This window comes from Haliotis rubra, unplaced genomic scaffold (genome assembly GCF_003918875.1).
Source record: "Haliotis rubra isolate DU_JTF1 unplaced genomic scaffold, ASM391887v1 Scf41, whole genome shotgun sequence".
NCBI lineage: Eukaryota > Metazoa > Mollusca > Gastropoda > Lepetellida > Haliotidae > Haliotis > Haliotis rubra.
Window position 1 is genome coordinate 2079101 of NW_025767091.1, and position 20688 is coordinate 2099788.

At 43.6% G+C, this 20688-nt stretch overlaps 1 protein-coding gene across 5 annotated transcripts; it reads right to left on the bottom strand.

Moving 5' to 3' along the window:
- Nucleotides 1–2261: 2261 nt before the first annotated feature.
- On the bottom strand, nt 2262–18791 carry LOC124288018 (tRNA (cytosine(72)-C(5))-methyltransferase NSUN6-like). Of its 5 annotated transcripts, XM_046724541.1 has the most exons (11): nt 18579–18790; nt 16726–16878; nt 16054–16158; nt 14428–14521; nt 14142–14298; nt 6084–6244; nt 5743–5783; nt 4910–5039; nt 4395–4552; nt 3370–3495; nt 2264–2758 (listed from the first exon to the last, which is right to left on the bottom strand). In XM_046724541.1, the coding sequence occupies exons 1-11, from the start codon at nt 18651–18653 to the stop codon at nt 2597–2599; spliced, it is 1362 nt and encodes a 453-aa protein (XP_046580497.1). In that variant the 5' UTR covers nt 18654–18790; the 3' UTR covers nt 2264–2596. The 5 variants fall into 5 exon arrangements, with proteins under 5 accessions (XP_046580500.1, XP_046580498.1, XP_046580499.1 ...); XM_046724544.1 differs by lacking the exon at nt 16726–16878 and having other exon boundaries at nt 2262–2758; nt 14424–14521; nt 18579–18791; XM_046724542.1 differs by lacking the exon at nt 16726–16878 and having other exon boundaries at nt 2263–2758; nt 18579–18791.
- Nucleotides 18792–20688: the final 1897 nt, after the last annotated feature.

Genomic DNA, 20688 nt, shown 5'->3' on the forward strand with positions numbered 1-20688 from the left:
ATTACCTAGGTTCATGTCAGTCAGATTACCTAGGTTCATGTCAGGCTATGTCATATTAACTAGGTTCATGTCAGACTGTGTCAGATTAACTAGGTTCACGTCAGGCTGTGTCAGATTAACTAGGTTCACGTCAGACTGTGTCAGATTAACTAGGTTCATGTCAGTCAGATTAACTAGCTTCACGTCAGGCTGTGTCAGATTAACTAGGTAAGATTACCTAAGTTCATGTGAAGCTGTGTCAGATTACCTAGGTTCACGTCAGTCAGCTTACCTAGGTTCACGTCAGTCAGATTACTTAGGTTCATGTCAGTCAGATTACCTAGGTTCATGTCAGTCAGATTACCTAGGTTCACGTCAGTCAGATTAAGTACGTTCATGTCAGGCTGTGTCAGATTAACTAGGTTCATGTGAGGCTGTGTCAGATTAACTAGGTTCATGTCAGGCTGTGTCAGATTAACTAGGTTCACGTCAGTCAGATTAAGTAGGTTCACGTCAGGCTGTGTCAGATTACCTAGGTTCACGTCAGTCAGATTAAGTACGTTCATGTCAGGCTGTGTCAGATTAACTAGGTTCACGTCAGGCTGTGTCAGATTAACTAGGTTCACGTCAGGCTGTGTCAGATTAACTAGGTTCACGTCAGTCAGATTAACTAGGTTCACGTCAGGCTGTGTCAGATTATCTAGGTTCACGTCAGTCAGATTAAGTACGATCATGTCAGGCTGTGTCAGCTTACCTAGGTTCACGTCAGTCAGATTAAGTACGATCATGTCAGGCTGTGTCAGATTAACTAGGTTCACGTCAGTCAGATTAAGAACGTTCATGGCATGTCATGACAGAGGAATTATAATCACATGAACATCTGGCGTTCTTTAACTTCTGAGTGGTATTAAAACTCGAGGCTGGACCATCATAGATTGAAACAACGAATTGAAATCAACGCAGATATATCAAGGATATAACTGGTTGTTAAGAGGTTGTAACATATACTGTTCATGTCACACTATCTGCCATGTCACAACCCCCGTTAAACTGCTCTTTCTATGTGACACAGTGTACTGACCACCGCCACAATTGACCTTGTATTAGCACCAGCCTGACGAACGTCTGGGAATCGAACCCGATGCTGCAGAGACGGGCCCGAAACACACACACACGGCTGGAGTGTGTAAAAAATTGGCAACTTGTGCAAAAGCGAAATTTGACGTTTACATCGCTTTAAAACTGAACAAACAACCGAAAACATGAATGTTAGTGAATATTGTATGGGTGGACGGGTGGCAATAATCCTGCGGACTATAAACAGGAGGGACATCAGTGTTGACACGGACATTTTTTCCCCTCCGTGTTGTATGAACCAAACAACACACAAGCCATCTGTGCTATTCCTACACATACTGATGTTGAAAACACTTGTGTCCTGATTATTGCAATGTAATGTGTCTAAACGACGCTAGGAAATATGTATGTAGTCGTTGATCTGTGTGTTGCAGGTGTCTAACATCATCAACCACTGAATATAATCTGACAGCAATAACAACTGTGAGGTAACATATGGGTGTCGTTTATGGAAACAGCCTGTCCGATCTGGCTGGGTTCCTTGGCGGCCAAGACAACAACAGTTTATAATGACAGCCTCCACTGTCCACTGCCTCCACAAAATCTGATGGTATGGCACAATTATTTTTATCACATAAAACACTGTCATTGTATGTTGAACAGACCAAAAGATAGAGGTCAGTGAATTGGGATAATTTATTTGACGATATACAGAACCAGACATATACACATTCACATCGGCAGCTACTCTGAAGACCATGCCAGACAGCCCCAGTGTTATTTTATCATGGTCAGTAATCTTAGATCAACACCAGCATACAGATCTGACCCTGGAACAGCCTGTATTGTGAGGTAATGTCACGTAATACTGCACCTACAACTGGTTGTTTCAGTCTCTTGGTGTGTGTCAGCTTTGTCTTCCCTTGGGGAGGATTGATCCAGTAAGGTTGCCGATCCGTCTCTGGCTGACAGTGGGTTAGTTAGGCATGGTCACTAGAACTAAGCCATACTGACTCCTGGAGGTCTCCTAGGAGAATGACACTGACAGCTGGTCCTCTGGGACACAACCATGTTTACAACTAACTGGTCCTCTGGGACACAACCATGTTGACAACTAGCTGGTCCTCTGGGACACAACCATGTTGACAACTAGCTGGTCCTCCAGCACATGACCGTGTTGACAACTAGCTGGTCCTCTGGGACACAACCATGTTGACAACTAGCTGGTCCTCTGGGACACAACCATGTTGACAACTAGCTTGTCCTCCAGTACATAACCATGTTGACAACTAGCTGGTCCTCTGGGACACAACCATGTTGACAACTAGCTTGTCCTCCAGTACATGACCATGTTGACAACTAGCTGGTCCTCTGGGACACAACCATGTTGACAACTAGCTTGTCCTCCAGCACATGACCGTGTTGACAACTTTCTTGTCCTCTAGAACTTGGCCATATTGACAACTTCCTGGTCAGTAAGGCAAGACTAGATTGTCCTTCAGAACTTGAACAGGACACCCTCCTGGTCAGTCAGGCAAGGTCAGCTTGTTTTCTGGAACTTGGCAATAAAGAACCCTATGGTGTCTGTGTCCGGGGTCTGTGTGTCTGGTGTCAGGACACTGGGGTCGAATCTCTGGACTTTACACCGATCCCCCTCTGACAAGCCTTCACCTGGGAGTCCTATACCTCCAATGTGAGGGTCCTGGAACAAAGCATGATGATTACCTAGTAGGGAAAACATCATCTTGTTGACTGCTATCACTCAACTCCAACTGAAAATTTCAGACATTGTTTGTTCTGACACAAAGTACAATTGTTTACCTTGGGCATCTGACAGAAGATGTGTTGACAACTAATTGGTTTGTTTGTTAATGCGGACTCCGCAATATTCAAAACATATGCTGGTGAGTGAGTGAGTGAGTTTAGTTTTACACCGCACTCAGCAATATTCCAGCTTTATGGTGGCGGTCTGTAAATAATGAAGTCTGGACCAGACAATCCAGTGATCAACAGCATGAGCATCGATCTACTCAATTTCGATACGATGATGTGTGTCAACCAAATCAGCGAGTGTGACCACCTGATCCCGTTAGTCGCCTCTTATAACAAGCATGGGTTACTGAAGACCAATTCTAACCAGGATCTCTATGGGTAACACATGGTATCTTGTAAATAAGAAATAAATAAACATAGTCTGGGCCAGTCACATCAGTGATTGACATGATTAACATCGTCCAACACTTAGTCTGGCTGGGGGTAGGTCACTGCAACCTCCTGGCTGCTAAACAATGTATGAATATGAACAGTACTTACCTGTGTGAGGAGGCAAAGGTTGGGGAAGGTTTGTAGTGCCCACCCCACCTGTCCCTCGTTCTCCTCCCTCGTCACTGTACAGGTACTGAACACCAGCACCCCTCCAGGTTTCAGCAGCTCCACCGCCTGTTACACACAGAACAAGTGTTTCATTAAATCACACAAACTTTCCTTTATGTATTTTGAGCTGAGATATTTAATGGCACCAATAAATGCGTTTTTGAGTATCTGGAACAATCAGCATCTAGGTTTAGTAATTATATTTTGTTCAAATTTTGTTCAAAACGACTTTGTCCTGTGCCTCCAGTTACCCTTTATAAGTGTGACATTTTTCCCCAAGAATTTCCTCAGCATATATGGCACATTTTATCTGTACAAATGACATCAGTAACATATGAGTGAGTGAGTTTAGTTTTATGCCGCACTCAACAATATTCAAGCTATATGGTGGCGGTCTGTAAATAATCGAGTCTGGACCTGACAATCCAGTGCTCAACAGCATGAACATCGATCTATGCAACTGGGATACGATGACATGTGTCAACCAAGTCAGCGAGCCTGACCCCCCGATCCCGCTAGTCGCCTCTCATGACAAGCATGGGTTGATGAAGATCAATATTCTAACCCAGAACTTCATGGCTTAACATACGAGTGGTGAAAAGAACAAAGTCTCTATTTTGACCGCATCTGACATTAACAATGAAAGCAATGTCAATTTCTGATGTCTGTCTCTTTTAATATAGGCAGGGGTGGAGTGGGGTGGAGGGAAGAGATTGCCCAAATGCATTGTCCTTTCGACGTTTTGTAGATTGTGCATTTTCAAATAGCAATAATTTTATGTGTGCTTCATATTCTTAGGTTGAACAAATTGGTCTAAGGGGGACCACTCTACCAAGACGTTTGCATCATGTACATCACAGTCATTCTCTAACAAATACAAATAGCACTCAGTTTTATTGGGTTTATTATATTTATTTTCGTTCTAAAACAAAACATAATGGTAAGTAATATGTATAAAAGGCTACCTTGGAAAATAGTTTTCTCTGGTAGACTGAGTAAGACATGAGTTCAGAGAGTTTCATTCTGTTCCGACTGGCCGGACGCTGGCCCAGGGCACTGCATGGAGCATCCAGTAGTATACGGTCAAAACTACATGACGGGTAGGGTGGGCCGCCACTTATTGCTGGAACAAAGACGAGGAATAAAAACTAAATTTAACCCCCTTTTCCTTCATAGCACCGCAACATCCTCTTGTGGATCTGGTTTGTTTGTTTTTAATGGCGCTCTCACCAATATTCAAGCTACATAATTGTGCTTTGTAAATCAATGAGTCTGGACCACACAATCCAGTGATTGACATCATGAGCATCGACCAACTGAATTAGGATACAATGACATGTGTCAACCAAGTCAGCAAGCCTGACAACCTCATCACATTTGTCGCCTCTTGCGACAAGAATGCATTGCTGAAGACCAATTCTAACCTGTATGTCATCAGTGAGAAGAAGGCCTATTCGTGTGTGAGTCATCGAGCACATACCTGCCTGGTCATCGAGAGCCTTACGAGAGTCGCCGCTGTAGGTCTCTATGATAGTTATACCCCAATTAGCTGCATTTTTCTCAACACGAGCAAGTTTCTGTGGGGTTTTGTCCAGAGCTACAACTCTCCCCTGAAAATAGTCATTGTATCCTTCATTTACAACATCAGAAATGATGAAAGAAGTGTACTTTTAGCAATATTCTAGACACATCATCCCGGAGGGACACCAGGAATGGGCTTCACACATTGTACCCATGTGGAAAAATAGGACACATGAAATATCAACAAGGCATATATCCAGATTATGCTTGTTCCTGAGACATAAAAAAATGGACATGGTTGTCTGAACACTTAATTTATTCACTTTTTCAAGCAAAGATGTCAGAAGCCTCCATGCTAATTAGAAAGTTCCCTTGCATGACCTTCTGAAGAGGCTACCACACAACTTCACCGACTTCACGAGTCATATCGAAGTAAGAAGTATAATTTTTATGAGGTTGCTCAACATGCATATCATCTCCTTTTGACAGCCTTTAAAAAGCAGGTATTCACTTTGCTACTGAGGGAGAAAGATATTGTCCTCATTCAATTCCTCACAATGTGTGAAGCCCATTTCTGGTGTCCCCCGCCGTGATATTGCTGGAATATTGCTAAAAGGGCGTAAAACTAAACTCAGTCAGTCAGTCATTCAATTCCTAAGGAAACACTGCCACAGGAAATATTAATTTGAAAACTTCAAGGCACTATGATTTTATTTTTCATTCCATGACTTTTGACTTTGTCTGCAGCAAATAGTAAAATTTCCCAAATTTGTAAGACTGTTCTGCACCCACCTTATTCTGCATTAGTGTGGCGATATGGACGGTCTTCCCACCTGTTGACAGAAATACATGGAGCTGACCAGAATATTGTCATTACGTGAAACTGCAGTAACAAGTAAAATGAGACTCATTTCATCCTAAGTTGAAGAATATATTTGTTTATTTCCTGTTGTAAACAATCAAGTCTAGACTTGGCCAGCCAGTGACTGACGAGCACGAGTCAACACAACTCAAAAATAATCACATGAATAGACACCCAATCCTGTAAGTCGCCTCTCCCGACAATAATGGGCTGCTGAAGATCAATTCTGCAACAGGCCAAACAATTCTCTGCAAAAACATCATAAACCTACCAGGTGCTGCACACATATCCAGAATTGTCTCCCCTGGCTGGGGGTCAAGGACACGGCCACACACAATGGATGGAAGATTCTGTGGGAACACCTGAGCAGGTAGAACTTGGTCCAGAGATGGCGCCTCGAAAACTGGTTGTGTCATCCTTATACCAACACCACTGAAAACATCAACAACATATAAAGGAATAAATATACACCTGCATTTCTTACACATGAACGAGTGAATGCTATCATATACAATGGCTACAATATTTTACATTATCTCGTGGTACACAGACCTTTGATTGGAAGCATAAACAACAAACAAGACATGAATCGCCAAGTCTTCAATGAGGGACAATGTGAACACGCATGGCAGATGACATGAATGGTGTAACATGTTATATTTGGGATTACACTTTCTCGTTAAAGTACAGACAGTACTTTTGTTGGGTTCAGTCCCATCCGGGATTCGAACCCACACCCTCAGAGTCATGCACCTAATCACCAGTACACAAAGTCAGCCGCCTAACCCCCTCAGCCATCGCACTTCAGGAATGGAGCAGACAAACATATGACTCAGCCAACAGGGCGTGATCTCGGCAATGATTATCTCTGAAATACATGCCATCAACAGTGTTCAACTGACAGGAAGACCAGACACTGTGGGCAGGTAAACATGATGTGAAGTAGGCTAAATTACAAATCTTGATGTTTTACAGAATTTCTAGTCTGTCTCACAGTCCCTGCATCTCACTATTTTCCTTTCCCACCAGCCCTTCCTGCAGTGCTAAAGCCCTAAACAGAGCAAGTGTAGACTTTGTCAGGTTCAGGGGATCCTAACTAAACTCTTATTCTATCACTCATGGCACCAACATAAACATTCATTTTGACTGTCACCACTAGCACTGTAACGATGCATAAAACTATCGATGGATTGCAATTGCTGAGTGTCTGATAGCAATTAATCAATGGTAGAAACAAAAAAACTATTGATGCATCGATATTATGTGTGACTGTCGATAGTTTAGTAATTGACTTCCATTGATAAATGCGCAGCACAAAATACAGGAAGTACCAGATGTATTCACTTTGCTTTAGAGTTATCCACCCCTGTTACCTCTTTAACAAACTTGATATTTTATACTTATCCTGACTCATTTATTATTGCTTGTCTCCTTCCTTTCCTGAACGTTAGTGGAACACTTGTATCTCCTTTTTGAAGCTCCCTTCAAAAAAGCAGACGTAAAATCACTACTCACCACGAGTTGTCTCCCTCTCAGTTTTGGCGGGAAAACGGCGCCACCGTCTTCCCACTCTTCACTCTCTCCGAATTGCAAGCCCGACACTTAGATTTGCTGGGAAATCCAAAGTGCCTAGCGGGGAGGTTGGGAGGGCTTACCTCATGAGTCAGGATAAGTATAAAATATCAATTTTACTCAGAAAATTACATATTTTTCCTTATCCTGACTCATGTATTATTGCTTTTGGAATCCGACGGATTTGGTGGTGGGTCAAGCCACTTCTGGATTCCAATTTGGTGATTTACGTCTTGCATACCCCCCTATGGGAACTTCCTGGTAGCACTTCAATTTACTGCTAGGCTCTGCTGCTGCTGTAACCCTTTACTTCCAGCTTTCTCTGATGGGGGGACCACAATTGTTAACTTTTGGTCCTTGCTTCTGTTAACATTTTTATGTGGATTTTAGCAACTCCATCTCTTGATGCAAGCATCAAGTGGAGAAGCGACCCATCTTATGTACGAGTACGTCCTTACAAGTACTGGGTCTTATCACTTATGCTTGTCTGTCTTAGACGTGCATATGGACTCTAAAGCTGTAACTCTCCTGAGTGTTGGCTTTTGCAAGTCATGTGATAAAAGGGCGAGACTCTGTCTCAGCGCCTCTGTGGAACTGTCAATTGTTGTGCTACAACAAGTGGGCCGAAATGGTGAATGCCAGAGACGTCTTCAGTGGCGATGTCTCTCAGGTAGTGGTTGGCAAACACCATGTCCGATTTCCAAAAGCAGCCCTCCATTATCCTCGTGATAGAGCAGTTTCCATGTAGAGCGAGTGTTGACGTCAGAGCTCTAATTTCATGTGGATTGGAGGCTCTTGGAGGATCAAGTCCTGCTGCTTTGTAGGCCCGTAGAATGACAGTTCTCATCCATATTGATATCGTAGTGCGAGAGATCTCTGTCTGTGTCTCTGCCGATATAAGGATGAAAAGACGCTTGAATTTCTGTCTCCTGGTCCTAGACCTTTGTAGGTAGACTTTTAATGCTCTTACTGGGCACAAGGATATGTGTATCCTGTGGCCCAAGGACTGATGATAGTGCTGGGATGTGGAATTGTCTGTCCGGTTGACCTGGCAGTTGATTCTTTGCTATAAAGTCCCATCTCAGTCCCATATGCACGATGTTTCGATTTTCATCAAATCGTGTCTTTTTCAAAGTCTAGAGCATGTATTTCCGACCTCCTTGCTGCTGTTGCTAAGGCAATCAGGAACAGAGTTTTCTGTGTCAAGAACTCAAAAGATGTCCTATCTAATGGTTCATAAGCGTCACTGGTGAGATGCCGTAGAACTATGTTGAGGTCCCAAGCCGGAGCTTTAAATCTCTGTTGTTGGTCCTCCAGTTTAAAAGAGAGTAGTAAGGCCAGTAACTCTGGTACCTTAGTCAGTTTTACACTCGTCCTCATAGTGCTAACTGAGCTCAATGCCGCTAGGTATGTTGAGAGTGTTGACCCTTTTAACCGCTTCGTTTGTCTAGGTGACAAAGATAGTCCGCCACTTGAGGGTGTGTCGCTTTCATGGCTGTGAAGCCTGTTTTCAAAGCGTAGGTCTCAAAGCTTCGCCACTTGTCGTCGTACAAGTTGCGTGTTCACTTGCGTAAAGCTAAGCGTGACCGCTTTAGCTGCCCTGGCGGAATATCCTCTCTTATTCAAGCCAGCCTTGATACGGTCCATGTGTGTAGGCGGAACACCTTGGGGCTGCCGTGTGCTTGCTTTGTGTGTGGATGTACTAGCAAGTTCGTCCACTCTGGTAGTTGCAGTTGAGGCGGTCCTAGTTGTTGTATGAGAATGGGGAACCATATTCTCGCTGGCCAATAAGGCGCGATCAAAATCAGTTGCAGGTTCCCCGTCTGCATGATTTTCTGCAACACTTTCGGTATTAGAGCTGGTGGCGGGAACGCGTAAGCGTTTAGTCCTTCCCAAGAGATGCTTAGAGCATCTGTTGCCCATGCTCGTGGATCTGGTATTGGAGAGACGAATGTTACCAGTTGATTGTTGAATCTTGCTGCAAACAAGTCTTTTGGTGGCGCTCCTATCTCTTGTATGATCTGTTTGAAGATTTCTGGATGTAGCATCCATTCTGTTGGGGATGGCTGAGTTGGACGAGATAGTGCGTCTGCTATCACATTCTTGGCTCCTGGAACGTGGCATGCTTTATGTGGATGTTCAGATTGTCTGTTATGCTGAACCGATGAAAGCACAGGTTCAGAAGGTTCGCCGACCTTGTTGACCCTTGTTTGTTTATGTAGAACGCCACTGATGAGTTGTCCGTGTGAACCGTTAGATGAGCATTTTATAGAATGCTGGTCCAGTGGAGTATGGCGTTTATCACTGCTTTCATTTCTAGCATGTTGATATGCAGATCTTTCTCTTGTAACGTCCATTTCCCAGCTGACACTTCGTTGTCGAGGTGTGCTCCCCATCCTTGGAGAGATGCGTCCACATAGAGATGCGTTTTGCACTCCGGCTCTGCTAAGTAGGTGCCTCCGCAAACATTCGATCTCTGAGTCCACCATAGTAGATATGGTTTTAGTCTGTCCGGGAGTCCGAAGGGGTCCGGATCATCCAGATGTGCAATTACGAAGACCTGTAGTGGGTGTAGTTGTAATCTCCCTCTGCGCGTCATATCTTGTGCTGACGTGAGGAGACCCAACAGACTCTGCCACTGTCGGAGTGGCCATGGAGAGAGTAGAGCTTGCAATACCATCTGTTGTATCTTTAGCCAACGGTCCTCTGGTACTGTTATGCGGTTTTCTGTTGTGATGAGCCGAATTGCTAGGAACTGCAGGTCCTGTGTAGGCTCTGCCAACTTCGTAGTAATAACGGAGAGAGTAGTACTTGAGATACAATGGCTTGTATCTAGATCCAACGATCGTGAAACCCTTGCCATGTCCGTAAGGGAAACGAAGCAATGTCCGACTCTGTGACTGCCATCGTTGTGAAGTCTATATAAAGTAGACTGGCTGCCGTAACCAAAAGTCCGTCAAACGTATGTTGCTGCAATTCGCCTGATGAACTGTCTTTAATGCTGACAGGGAAGGTCTCTAACCCTGTGAAGACAGCCGAATCACGTAGTTCCCGTCTAACTGGACTGTAATTGAGGCCTTCCTCCCACGTTGAAAGGTTGTTGTCACTTGTAAACAATTCCCTGACATCTGAACTCTCATGGACCAATCAAAATGCAGCATTTTGATTCCTTTAGCTTCCCGTGATGTGACGTCACCGGTGTAGCTGAAAAAAGGTCCTTGTAGAATCTTGTGCAGTCGTTGATATCTTATCAACACTCGGTCTTGTCCGTAGCCTTCCGGAGTTATACGAGTGACCACGTGTATAGTGGGTTGCATGGTAAACGCGCGAAAGATTTCGCCGCGTAATACCAATGTAGGTAGGCTGTTTTCCTGGCTGCTGTGACTGTTACTTCAGACCTATAGATAATGCAGTCGTCCTTATAGTCGTCCAAACTTGGACGTTGGGAATATGTTGACTTTGTAACTTCATAGCCTTAGCAAGGCTGTGCTGAACCCCGCCAATGTAAATATCTGAAGATCTGTACGCTCTCCAGAGTAGCGTTGGGACATCTGCCTGATGACACTGGCTAGTGTATCAATGGACTTAATCATCATGACTTCCCTGGATTCCTTTGTAACTTCCTTGGCAACCTCGTCAATCTCCCCTGCAAAGATGGATGTTGTAGACCATGGAGCTCTGTACAGAGTCTTGCTGATATGGATGATAAATGCTCTGACATCAATTGGTGGTCCTTTTTCTGCGTTAGTAGGGCAGAATAAATCATCCGGTCTTCCTCTGCAGTAGAGTTCCTGGAGATGACCGTTTCATTAATTGCTCTGGATCTGTTAAGTCCGAAGAATATCCTTCTGGTCATAGTGTCTATCTGTGCCAGCCTTTTGTCATCAATCTTGTAAGAATTGTCCGGGTACTGTGGGATAGTCCACATCATCGTCCTTCATTTGGTACGTAAAAGCTTCATTCTCTTCCTTAGAGGGTGACGCTACGTCCAGTCCATTAGCCATCCAATATTTTATCTCTGAGTCCGAAAATATGATACCGCCATCGTCCTCTGTATCATGTCCACTGGTATAAGATCGTTGAATATCCTTGTTGGGGATCTGCGTGGCGATCTACGTGGCGATCTGTGTCGGGATGAGTATGTTGAACTACGTGTAGTTCTAAGAGGCGATCTGTATGGCAACCTGCGTGGAGGTGAGCGTCTTCTAGGCCGGGATTGCCTTCCTGGCAACGTATTCCTAAGTGGTGAATCCCGTGACGACTTGCGACCTTGAAGATAATTCAGATGACCTTCGCGCAGGTGAGAGGTTTTGTTGAGGGTCTGAGTCCCGAGACGTCTCTCTAAACCTTCTAGGAGGTGTAGGTTTCTTCCTCTGTGAAGTGGGTAGCCTGCGTGAAGGTTCTTCATTAGCCTCATCATCTGATGACGATCTATTTGGTTCTGAAGAGCGTGCCGTCCTTCGCGCAGGTTTGCTGACGTCATGTAGTGTAGATCTGCTCTTAGTCCTAGAGCTAGATCCTCTGGTAGGCCTCTCAGATGTATCATCAGTGTGGGGTCCTTCGTGCAGCACTGGATCCTCTCTGAGGTTGATGACTTGAGCATGAGAGCCGCCTGGCTGTCCATCATGTGAGGTTCTTTCCTGCGCGAAGCGCTTCTCCATCATTTCCATCATTTGTTGAGAGAATTGCTGCATAAAGGCCCCGGGGTTGAATGTCTGCGACGATTGTAGTGATGTCGTATCTGAGATGATAGCGATATGGTCCAGGGATCGCTGTGCCTCATGGATCTCTGCTGTCAGTGTAGAAGGTAACTCGGACTGCGTAGAAAGGGCTGCTGACGTTACCGTTGCTGAGGCCTGCTTCCTGGGATGATCAACAACGGCTCATCATATAAGCCGAAAAAGTCCTCGTAGTCTGTGAAGAACTCCCCGTAGAGCTGGTTGAAGCCTTAGGGGTGTAAGGCTTCTTCTGCGACGAAGATGGCCTCTTTTTCTTCACATGGGTTGAGGAGTTGTCCGACGTAAAAGACCTTTTCTTCGACGTAATGGCGGACCTCATCCCACGCCCATCTTCTGAGGACGCCTCCGGCAGGTCACTGGATGGAAGTATGTCGTCTGACAACGATAGACAGCTCTTAAGGGACTCAGCCGGTTTAGCCATGACTTGCAAAAGTCGTCTGGATTTATCCTTAGCACGCCTAAGTACAGAGAAATAATAATTATTAAATTCAATTTTTGTTAATTGCTGACATAATTTACAGCGAGAGCTGGAAGTACATATTGTTGTGCAACTGGAGCACAATAAATGCGGGTCTGCAGCAGATAACCTAAACCTACAATGAAAACAGGTTTTCATGAAATGTAAACAAACTGAACAATCACGTAAAACCGTGAATTAACAGTCAAATTACTAATAAGTTTCAAACCATATTGTAGAAGGATACTCCCTGAAACCTTATAAAGGTAACTTATAGGGAAATAACTAAGTTATCAAAGGATATAGTGCCGTGTTGGAGACACAGGTGCTCTCCCAACCATCCACTAGGGCGAAGAAGGAAAGAGTGAAGAGTGGGAAGACGGGTGGCGCCGTTTTCCCACCAAAACCGAGAGGGAGACAACTTGTGGTGAGTAGTGATTTTACGTCTGCTTTTTTGAAGGGAGCTTCAAAAAGGAGATACAAGTGTTCCACTAACGTTCAGGAAAGGAAGGAGACAAGCAATAATACATGAGTCAGGATAAGGAAAAATTATCATTATCACATTAGTAGTATTACAACAGAATATCGTTATCACATTAGTAGTATTGCAACAGAATATCGTTATCACATTAGTAGTATTGCAACAGAATATCGTTATCACATTAGTAGTATTGCAACAGAATATCGTTATCACATTAGTAGTATTACAACAGAATATCGTTATCACATTAGTAGTATTGCAACAGAATATCGTTATCACATTAGTAGTATTGCAACAGAATATCGTTATCACATTAGTAGTATTGCAACAGAATATCGTTATCACATTAGTAGTATTGCAACAGAATATCGTTATCACATTAGTAGTATTACAACAGAATATCGTTATCACATTAGTCGTATTGCAACAGAATATCGTTATCACATTAGTAGTATTGCAACAGAATATCGTTATCACATTAGTAGTATTACAACAGAATATCGTTATCACATTAGTAGTATTGCAACAGAATATCGTTATCACATTAGTAGTATTACAACAGAATATCGTTATCACATTAGTAGTAGTGCAACAGAATATCGTTATCACATTAGTAGTATTGCAACAGAATATCGTTATCACATTAGTAGTATTGCAACAGAATATCGTTATCACATTAGTAGTATTGCAACAGAATATCGTTATCACATTAGTAGTATTACAACAGAATATCGTTATCACATTAGTAGTATTGCAACAGAATATCGTTATCACATTAGTAGTATTACAACAGAATATCGTTATCACATTAGTAGTATTGCAACAGAATATCGTTATCACATTAGTAGTATTACAACAGAATATCGTTATCACATTAGTAGTATTGCAACAGAATATCGTTATCACATTAGTAGTATTACAACAGAATATCGTTATCACATTAGTAGTATTGCAACAGAATATCGTTATCGCAATAGTTGTTTTCCCCTCAGGAGTCTCCTAGTCACTACACTTTAGGATGTGAATTTGGTATACAATGAATGTTCACATGCTTCTTCTCCTCCTCCTCATCATCATTACCTTAGTCCCTCTGAGCTGCAGAAGATTTCATCCCTTCCTACATGGGCGACTCCATTACCCACGAACATCTTGTGACCTGTGAACTTCTGCGTGAGACCTTTACGACACTCTCCGTTCAGGTCAGCGTATACCGACACCTGGTCACCGGTGTGCACACCTGGAGATAATTATAACATACTTATCATAGCTTGAACAGTATTTGAGTGACAGTTATCATACCATGTAATTCTGTCCCTAAAGTGTGTATGGGAAAGTGCCTCTGTCATCCATGCAGGTGCTGACCTACTTGTGGGAGCCGCCATGATGCCCTGGACGAAGACGTTGGCTCCACGCAACACCGCCATGCCACATGCCAGGTCCACAACCACTTCCTTGTCACACTGAAACATCAATCACATGGAAGTCATCCTCGATAATCTCCAGGGTATATGTTACAATATAGGGGTGTCACGATACACCAATCTCACGATGACGATACATATCACGATTTTAAGGTCACGATACGATACGTATCGCGATACATAATTTTCGCGCCTTTTCATAGCATTACCTTACCGGCAACGTACGCGCTCGCTGATTGGTCCATCAAAATAGTCTAGCCAATCACAAAAGCTGTTAGTTTCCAACCTATTTTTTAAGTTAAGCTAGCTACATCTATTTATCGGAGCGGTCTCGTATAATTTTACTATCAAGACTTTGAAGGAGATGGATATAGCATAAAAATTTGAATCGATAAAGTTTTAAAATAGGAATCGATACATGCAAGCATGTATCGCGTATCGTATCGTCACTAAAAATGTATCGATGCATCCATACATTTGCGTATCGCGACACCCCTATTACAATAACTCTCAACTATACCCTGGATGCATCCACGGCTTGGGGCGATGATTTTATTACCTCCCTTGGCCGGCTCCGCATTCTCACAGTAGCCAATCAGCTAAGCCGCCGTTACAACCGAGCTTGCCAGTGTCAACAAAGATAGCGGTCGCAGTCGCGAAGGTTTGTTCGCAGTGCCACTCAGATTTTTGAGGAAATAATAAAGACAAATTCACAGATCTGAAACTTTAAAAAAATATATGAAAGAACTCCTTCTATTTCTTTCAGAGTACCTCTGCATCAATTGTGTTGCCCAGTTTAAACGGTTAGATAATTTAAGAAGCGAAAGTGAGTAGTGATTGGTACAGTCAACTTCCCAGCGTAGGCACCTGATTGGATAAAAAGCTAGCCAAGGGAGGTAATAAAATCATCGCCCTAAGCCGTGGATGCATCCAGGGTATAGTGGAGAGTTACCATAACATATAGCCTGGAGATTATCGAGGATGCATGGAAGTCAATACTCAGCAATAGTCAAACTATAAAACAGCGGGATGAACATAATACTGTGTGACTTGGTTACCATGGCACAGTTGAACATGCTTACGTGTGGTACTGACCTACAGACAACTTGTTTCATGAAATCTGAGTGCCAGGCAAGGTAACAATTAGCACCATCATTTGGTATTACTTGACCAGCAGATTGAACCATTCTGCATGAGTCCAGCATTCATTACAGCAGGTGACTCTACCATGTATTTCAGTTACATTGACGTGGAGAGAAGAAAGCCTCAAGTGATGCTAGTCTTCAGTGTTCTGAGTTCTGAGTGAGTGAGTGAGTTTAATTTTACGCCGCTATTAGCAATATTCCAGCAATATCACGGCAGGGGACATCAGAAATGGGCTTCACACATTGTACCCATGTGAGGAATCGAACCCGGGTCTTCGGCATGACGAGCCAAAGCTTTAACCACTAGGCTACCACAGTTCAGATGTGTATTATGTGGTCAACATTAAGCATATTTGGGTGGGTAGGGTGAGGTGGGGTGGGGGGAAACATATGTTGTTTCCTTATTTATTAACGATCAAATCTCACCAGTTTGATATCCAACTTGGGTCCTCTGTTTGTGATGACCATACAGTCCTTGACTGCAGGATGAGGGGACATTTCAAAAGGTTCCACATCTCTCACGATGCATTGCTGAAAAACACAATTTAAATATGAAATGAACTGCGTTTCACTGTTATGTTTTGCTTTACCCCACACTCAGCAATAATCCAGCATATGACAGCAGCATGTAACTACGTTTGGACCAAACCATCTGGTGAATGACTTTATCAGCAAGTGTCCTTGACTTTAAGGTACAATGATCCACAATCAATCATGTTAGTGAGTCTGACAACCTTGTCAATCAGGTCAACTGTTTCAACAAGCACTGGCTGCTGGAGAAATATTCCTAGTTGGAATCTACACAAGGTTTTACTGCTAAAGTGTTGATTCTTGACTTGTTAACTCAGAAAATATTTGCTTTCATTTGTTATACAAGGTTATATTCTGCCTAAGAAAACTTTGGAAAAGATAGGTTGTCATTAGGACCCACATACTTTCAACGCTAATGGCTAAAATCTTCTGGCCCTCACTTCAGAAACTGTACCTTGTGATGAATAAATTGACAACTATAATATATTGCAAATTCAAAAACTATCTGCAGCAGATTTTGGATGACAATCAATCAGTCCAGGAAAATGAACCAATCTGAAACCGTGCCTCTGCTAGAGTGTCCCGAAGGGCCTCCAGAACACTCTCTGTGGGTTGACTGCATGTGTTTATCCTCAGTGTTGTGTATCCAGGTGGGAGACCCAGCCACTTCAGCAGGTTGGAGAGTCGACTGTCTGTACTTCCTTCTGGGGCATTCCCCTCCTGAAACAGTGAGTGAGTGCGTGAACATGTGAGTGCGTGAACATGTGAGTGTGTGAGTATGTGAGTGAGTGAATGAATGAGAGTGATGAGTAGTAGTAGAGGGGGGATTTTGCCGCAGATGTGGCTTAGAGGCTTATTTTTATGAAATAAGTTCCCTAGCCCCCCTTAAAAACGGCGATGGTCTAGCGAGAGGCATCCTTCGATGTGCCGCCAGCCTAGACCCAAAGTTTCGAATATTGACTGATCGGGAATCCACGTGCTGTGATGGTAGAGTGTAGGACTCATAATTCAGTGACGAGTTTGGATACTCGAGATTGGATTGTATCCGGCCATGGACGAAGTTGCTCAAACGCTTGAAACCGTGGATGGATTTCGCTTGCGACAGATCGGCGAAATCAAACGCCAATACAAAAAATACCATCGAGCCATCACTGCCATCGATGGCGTAGACGCATCTCTCGTAGCAGCTAGCATGGGATTAGGCGTGGCAGGCGTCGGCTTATTATCCACCATCATGGCCGCACCCGTCGTCCTCGGGTTAGAAATAACCGTCAGGGTATCGGGGCTGGCGGGAGTAGCCCTTAAATTCATTTCACGTCGTCTGCAACGGAAAGCGCTGAAGCATGACGAGATCAGGGTTCTGGCCGAAGCCAAGTTAACACTAACGACGATCATATTTCCACCACGATCACCGATAGCAAAATCTCCGAGGAAGAGTTTCGTTTGCTGATGTCGGAAATCGCAAAATACCACCGAATGAAAAAAGAGATTTGAACCAAGACTCGGAAACCCGCTGGCATCAGCGAAGACGAGAAAAAAAAGCCACACAGGGCTGCTGTCGCTTGGTTAAAGCCACCATCTTGTTTAACTTGGCAACACATTCAAGTCACAGTCAAAACCAATTCCCTACCTACATGCAAACATACATCAAGTATACTTTTAAAATAAAGGTAACAAGTCTAGGCTGGAGGCACATCGAAGGATGCCTCTCGATATTTTTTAAGGGGGCTGGGAGGCTTAATTCCCACAAATAAGCCTCTAAGCCCCATCTGCGGCAATCACCCCCTCTACTACTACTTGATGAGATCACAGAAAATTGAGTGATTGACATCAAGAACATCAATCTACATAAATGCAGTGTATGAAATAAGGCCCGTCAGACCGACCGAGATGGGCTAGATTTCTGACGGACGGTCTAAATTTACAGCTAGCCAGTCCCATGGTCTGGTAAAAAAAAATATGTTCCATACATCTGAGTAAATTCACAATATCTTGGTGTCTGGTCTGCTTAAATGCATTTTGGGCTGGTAACATTTTGAAGTTACCAGCCCTGATGTCTGGCTGGGCTTTTGTCCTATTTCATACACTGATAAATGAGTGTAACATTTATCATTAGGGTGAGTATGAAGATATCATCATCCCCGTTTTTATATTGATAAACTGGTATAGGTCCGTCTCCTATTCTCGCCTTCCTACATTCAAAGCATTATTTAGAACAGTCTCAAAGAGTTACTCCACAAAGCGATACCATCGTATCTCCGCTGGGCCCCTCCGCTGTTTCAACACATACTTCTGATAGTGGTAAGGCAATGATTCCTTTCCTGAAGCGATGCAAGTCCTTCACACTCAAAATCTGAGTGATCGAAAATAGAACGAAGGAAGATGCAATACGTGATGCGTCATTGTAATTGACAGTTTACCTTAAGGGAAACTTCAAACGTTGCTTTGACCACATTTTCAACGTCCGTGTTGAGTCTGAGTGGCAGCAATTCCATCACAACTTCATTCGCCGAGAACAACTATTTGTAAATAAATACACGTAACAACCAACGTGCTTCCGGCTCCAACAAACGCAAGCTCCTCAACAGCGCCTCAAGCTCAACTGACTTGTACACGTCACTCTTAGAACGTTGCGAGGAGCCTGGCTTGTAAACTGGTTGCCGGACACTTTTGCGCGTTGTCAACTTGCGCAAATATAACAATAATAGAGACGGGGTCCAACTTATCAGGTTCGCCAGATTTGTCGTGGCAATGCAACCACAAACTTTACGAATCCCAACAGAGTGAGTGATGGTAGTTCTCATCACTGTTCTCACTATATAAGCCAAACAGTTGGATGGGGAAACTTGTCTGCCCAATAGACAGATGGTATTTGTGTTCCAACACCGAACTGATAAATGATACCCATTATCTGTATGAATACACAATGCCATTTAGAAAATGGTCAAATGTAACATGTTATATTTGGGATTACACTTTCTTAGTAAAGTACAGATTCTAGTAGTTTTGTTGGGTTAAGTCCCATGCGGGACTAAGAAAGTGTAAACCTAAATATAACATGTTACATTTGACCACTTTCTAAATGGCATTGTGTATTCATAGCTTTCGGCCAGGGGAGCCAATTTACACTTATCAGAGGGGGACACAAAGTCCGCAGTGTAGACTACCTGTTGTCCAGCTTTGGGTGCTGGCGATAAGGTGCCTGACTCAGGGTGTCGGTTCGAATCCCAGATGGGACTCAACCTAACAAAAGTACTAGAATCTGTACTTTAGTAAGAAAGCGTTGTTGACCCAGGTCCTACTGTGCGGTGATGATTCCAAAGGGGCAGTCGGAAACTGACCCCACAGCCTATGTCTTCATCACGTAAGGGACCGTTCATAACTAATGGCTAGGGGGGATGATGATGATTTGTATGGGGAAGCATGTACAGTTTGAATAACCGCCCCCAAAAAAAAAAGAGAAGAAGAAAAGAATATGTACAAAGTAGATGCCTCCCCACCCCCAACCCCGCATGTCATGTACAAAATCACCCCCTAGTACATGTGTATAAAATTGATGAGGCCCCTCCCTCCACCACCCCTCCCCTCCACACACCATTTTTAAAAGCAACATCATCATCCACCCACACACACACCCCACCCCAAGCCATAAATTATAAACGGTCCAAATCGTTGGTATCTTTGCCACCTCAGGTGTCGTATAAAATACCTGCAGCCGGAATTCTTGCACCTGAGGAAGAGGAAGAATGGGAAGTCGATCTGCCTACTCTTCGTATCCAGCTACACCTGATCATCTGCCTTGTACTGGACAGCTAAATAGACGCGGCCCCGAATCCTTCCTCCATTAGGGACCGTTCATAATTTATGGCTGGGGTGGTGGTGATGATTTTGGTGGGTTGGGGGTGGGGTGGGTGGGTGTGTGTCCCATTTTGTTCTGGCGAGCTGGGCTGGGGGTGGGGGGGTGTGTGTCACCCATTTTGTTCTGGCGAGCTAGGGGGTCATCAATTTTGTACACACGTACTAGGGGGTCATCAATTTTGTACATAAATTATGGTAGGGGAAGGGGGTCATTGATTTTGTACATGACATGCAGGGGGGTGTCACTTGTTTTGTAGATAAATTTTAGGGGGGGTCATTCACATTGTACAAGCTTCTCCATAAAAATCATCATCACCCCCTAGCCATAACCTATGAACGGTCCCTTAGCTGGGATCTAGTGGAAGAATCATATGGCAATTCATTTTGTTGTGATACTGACGGAATAGCGCTGCGAGTGGCATAAAGCGATACTCACCCTCTCCATAGTCACTGAAGCGGCCGTAAAATATCTTAAAAGGAAACAATGTCTCCTGTTCTCATCGCTAACTGACTTAATTTAATTAAAACTGACTGACTGAGTTTAGTTTTACGCCGCATTTAGCATTATTCCACCAATATCACGGCGGGGGACACCAGAAATGGGCTTAATTTAATTAAGAAATGAAGTCAATACGTCTTCACAACTGTGCTTGTTGCTCTTCCGATGTAGAC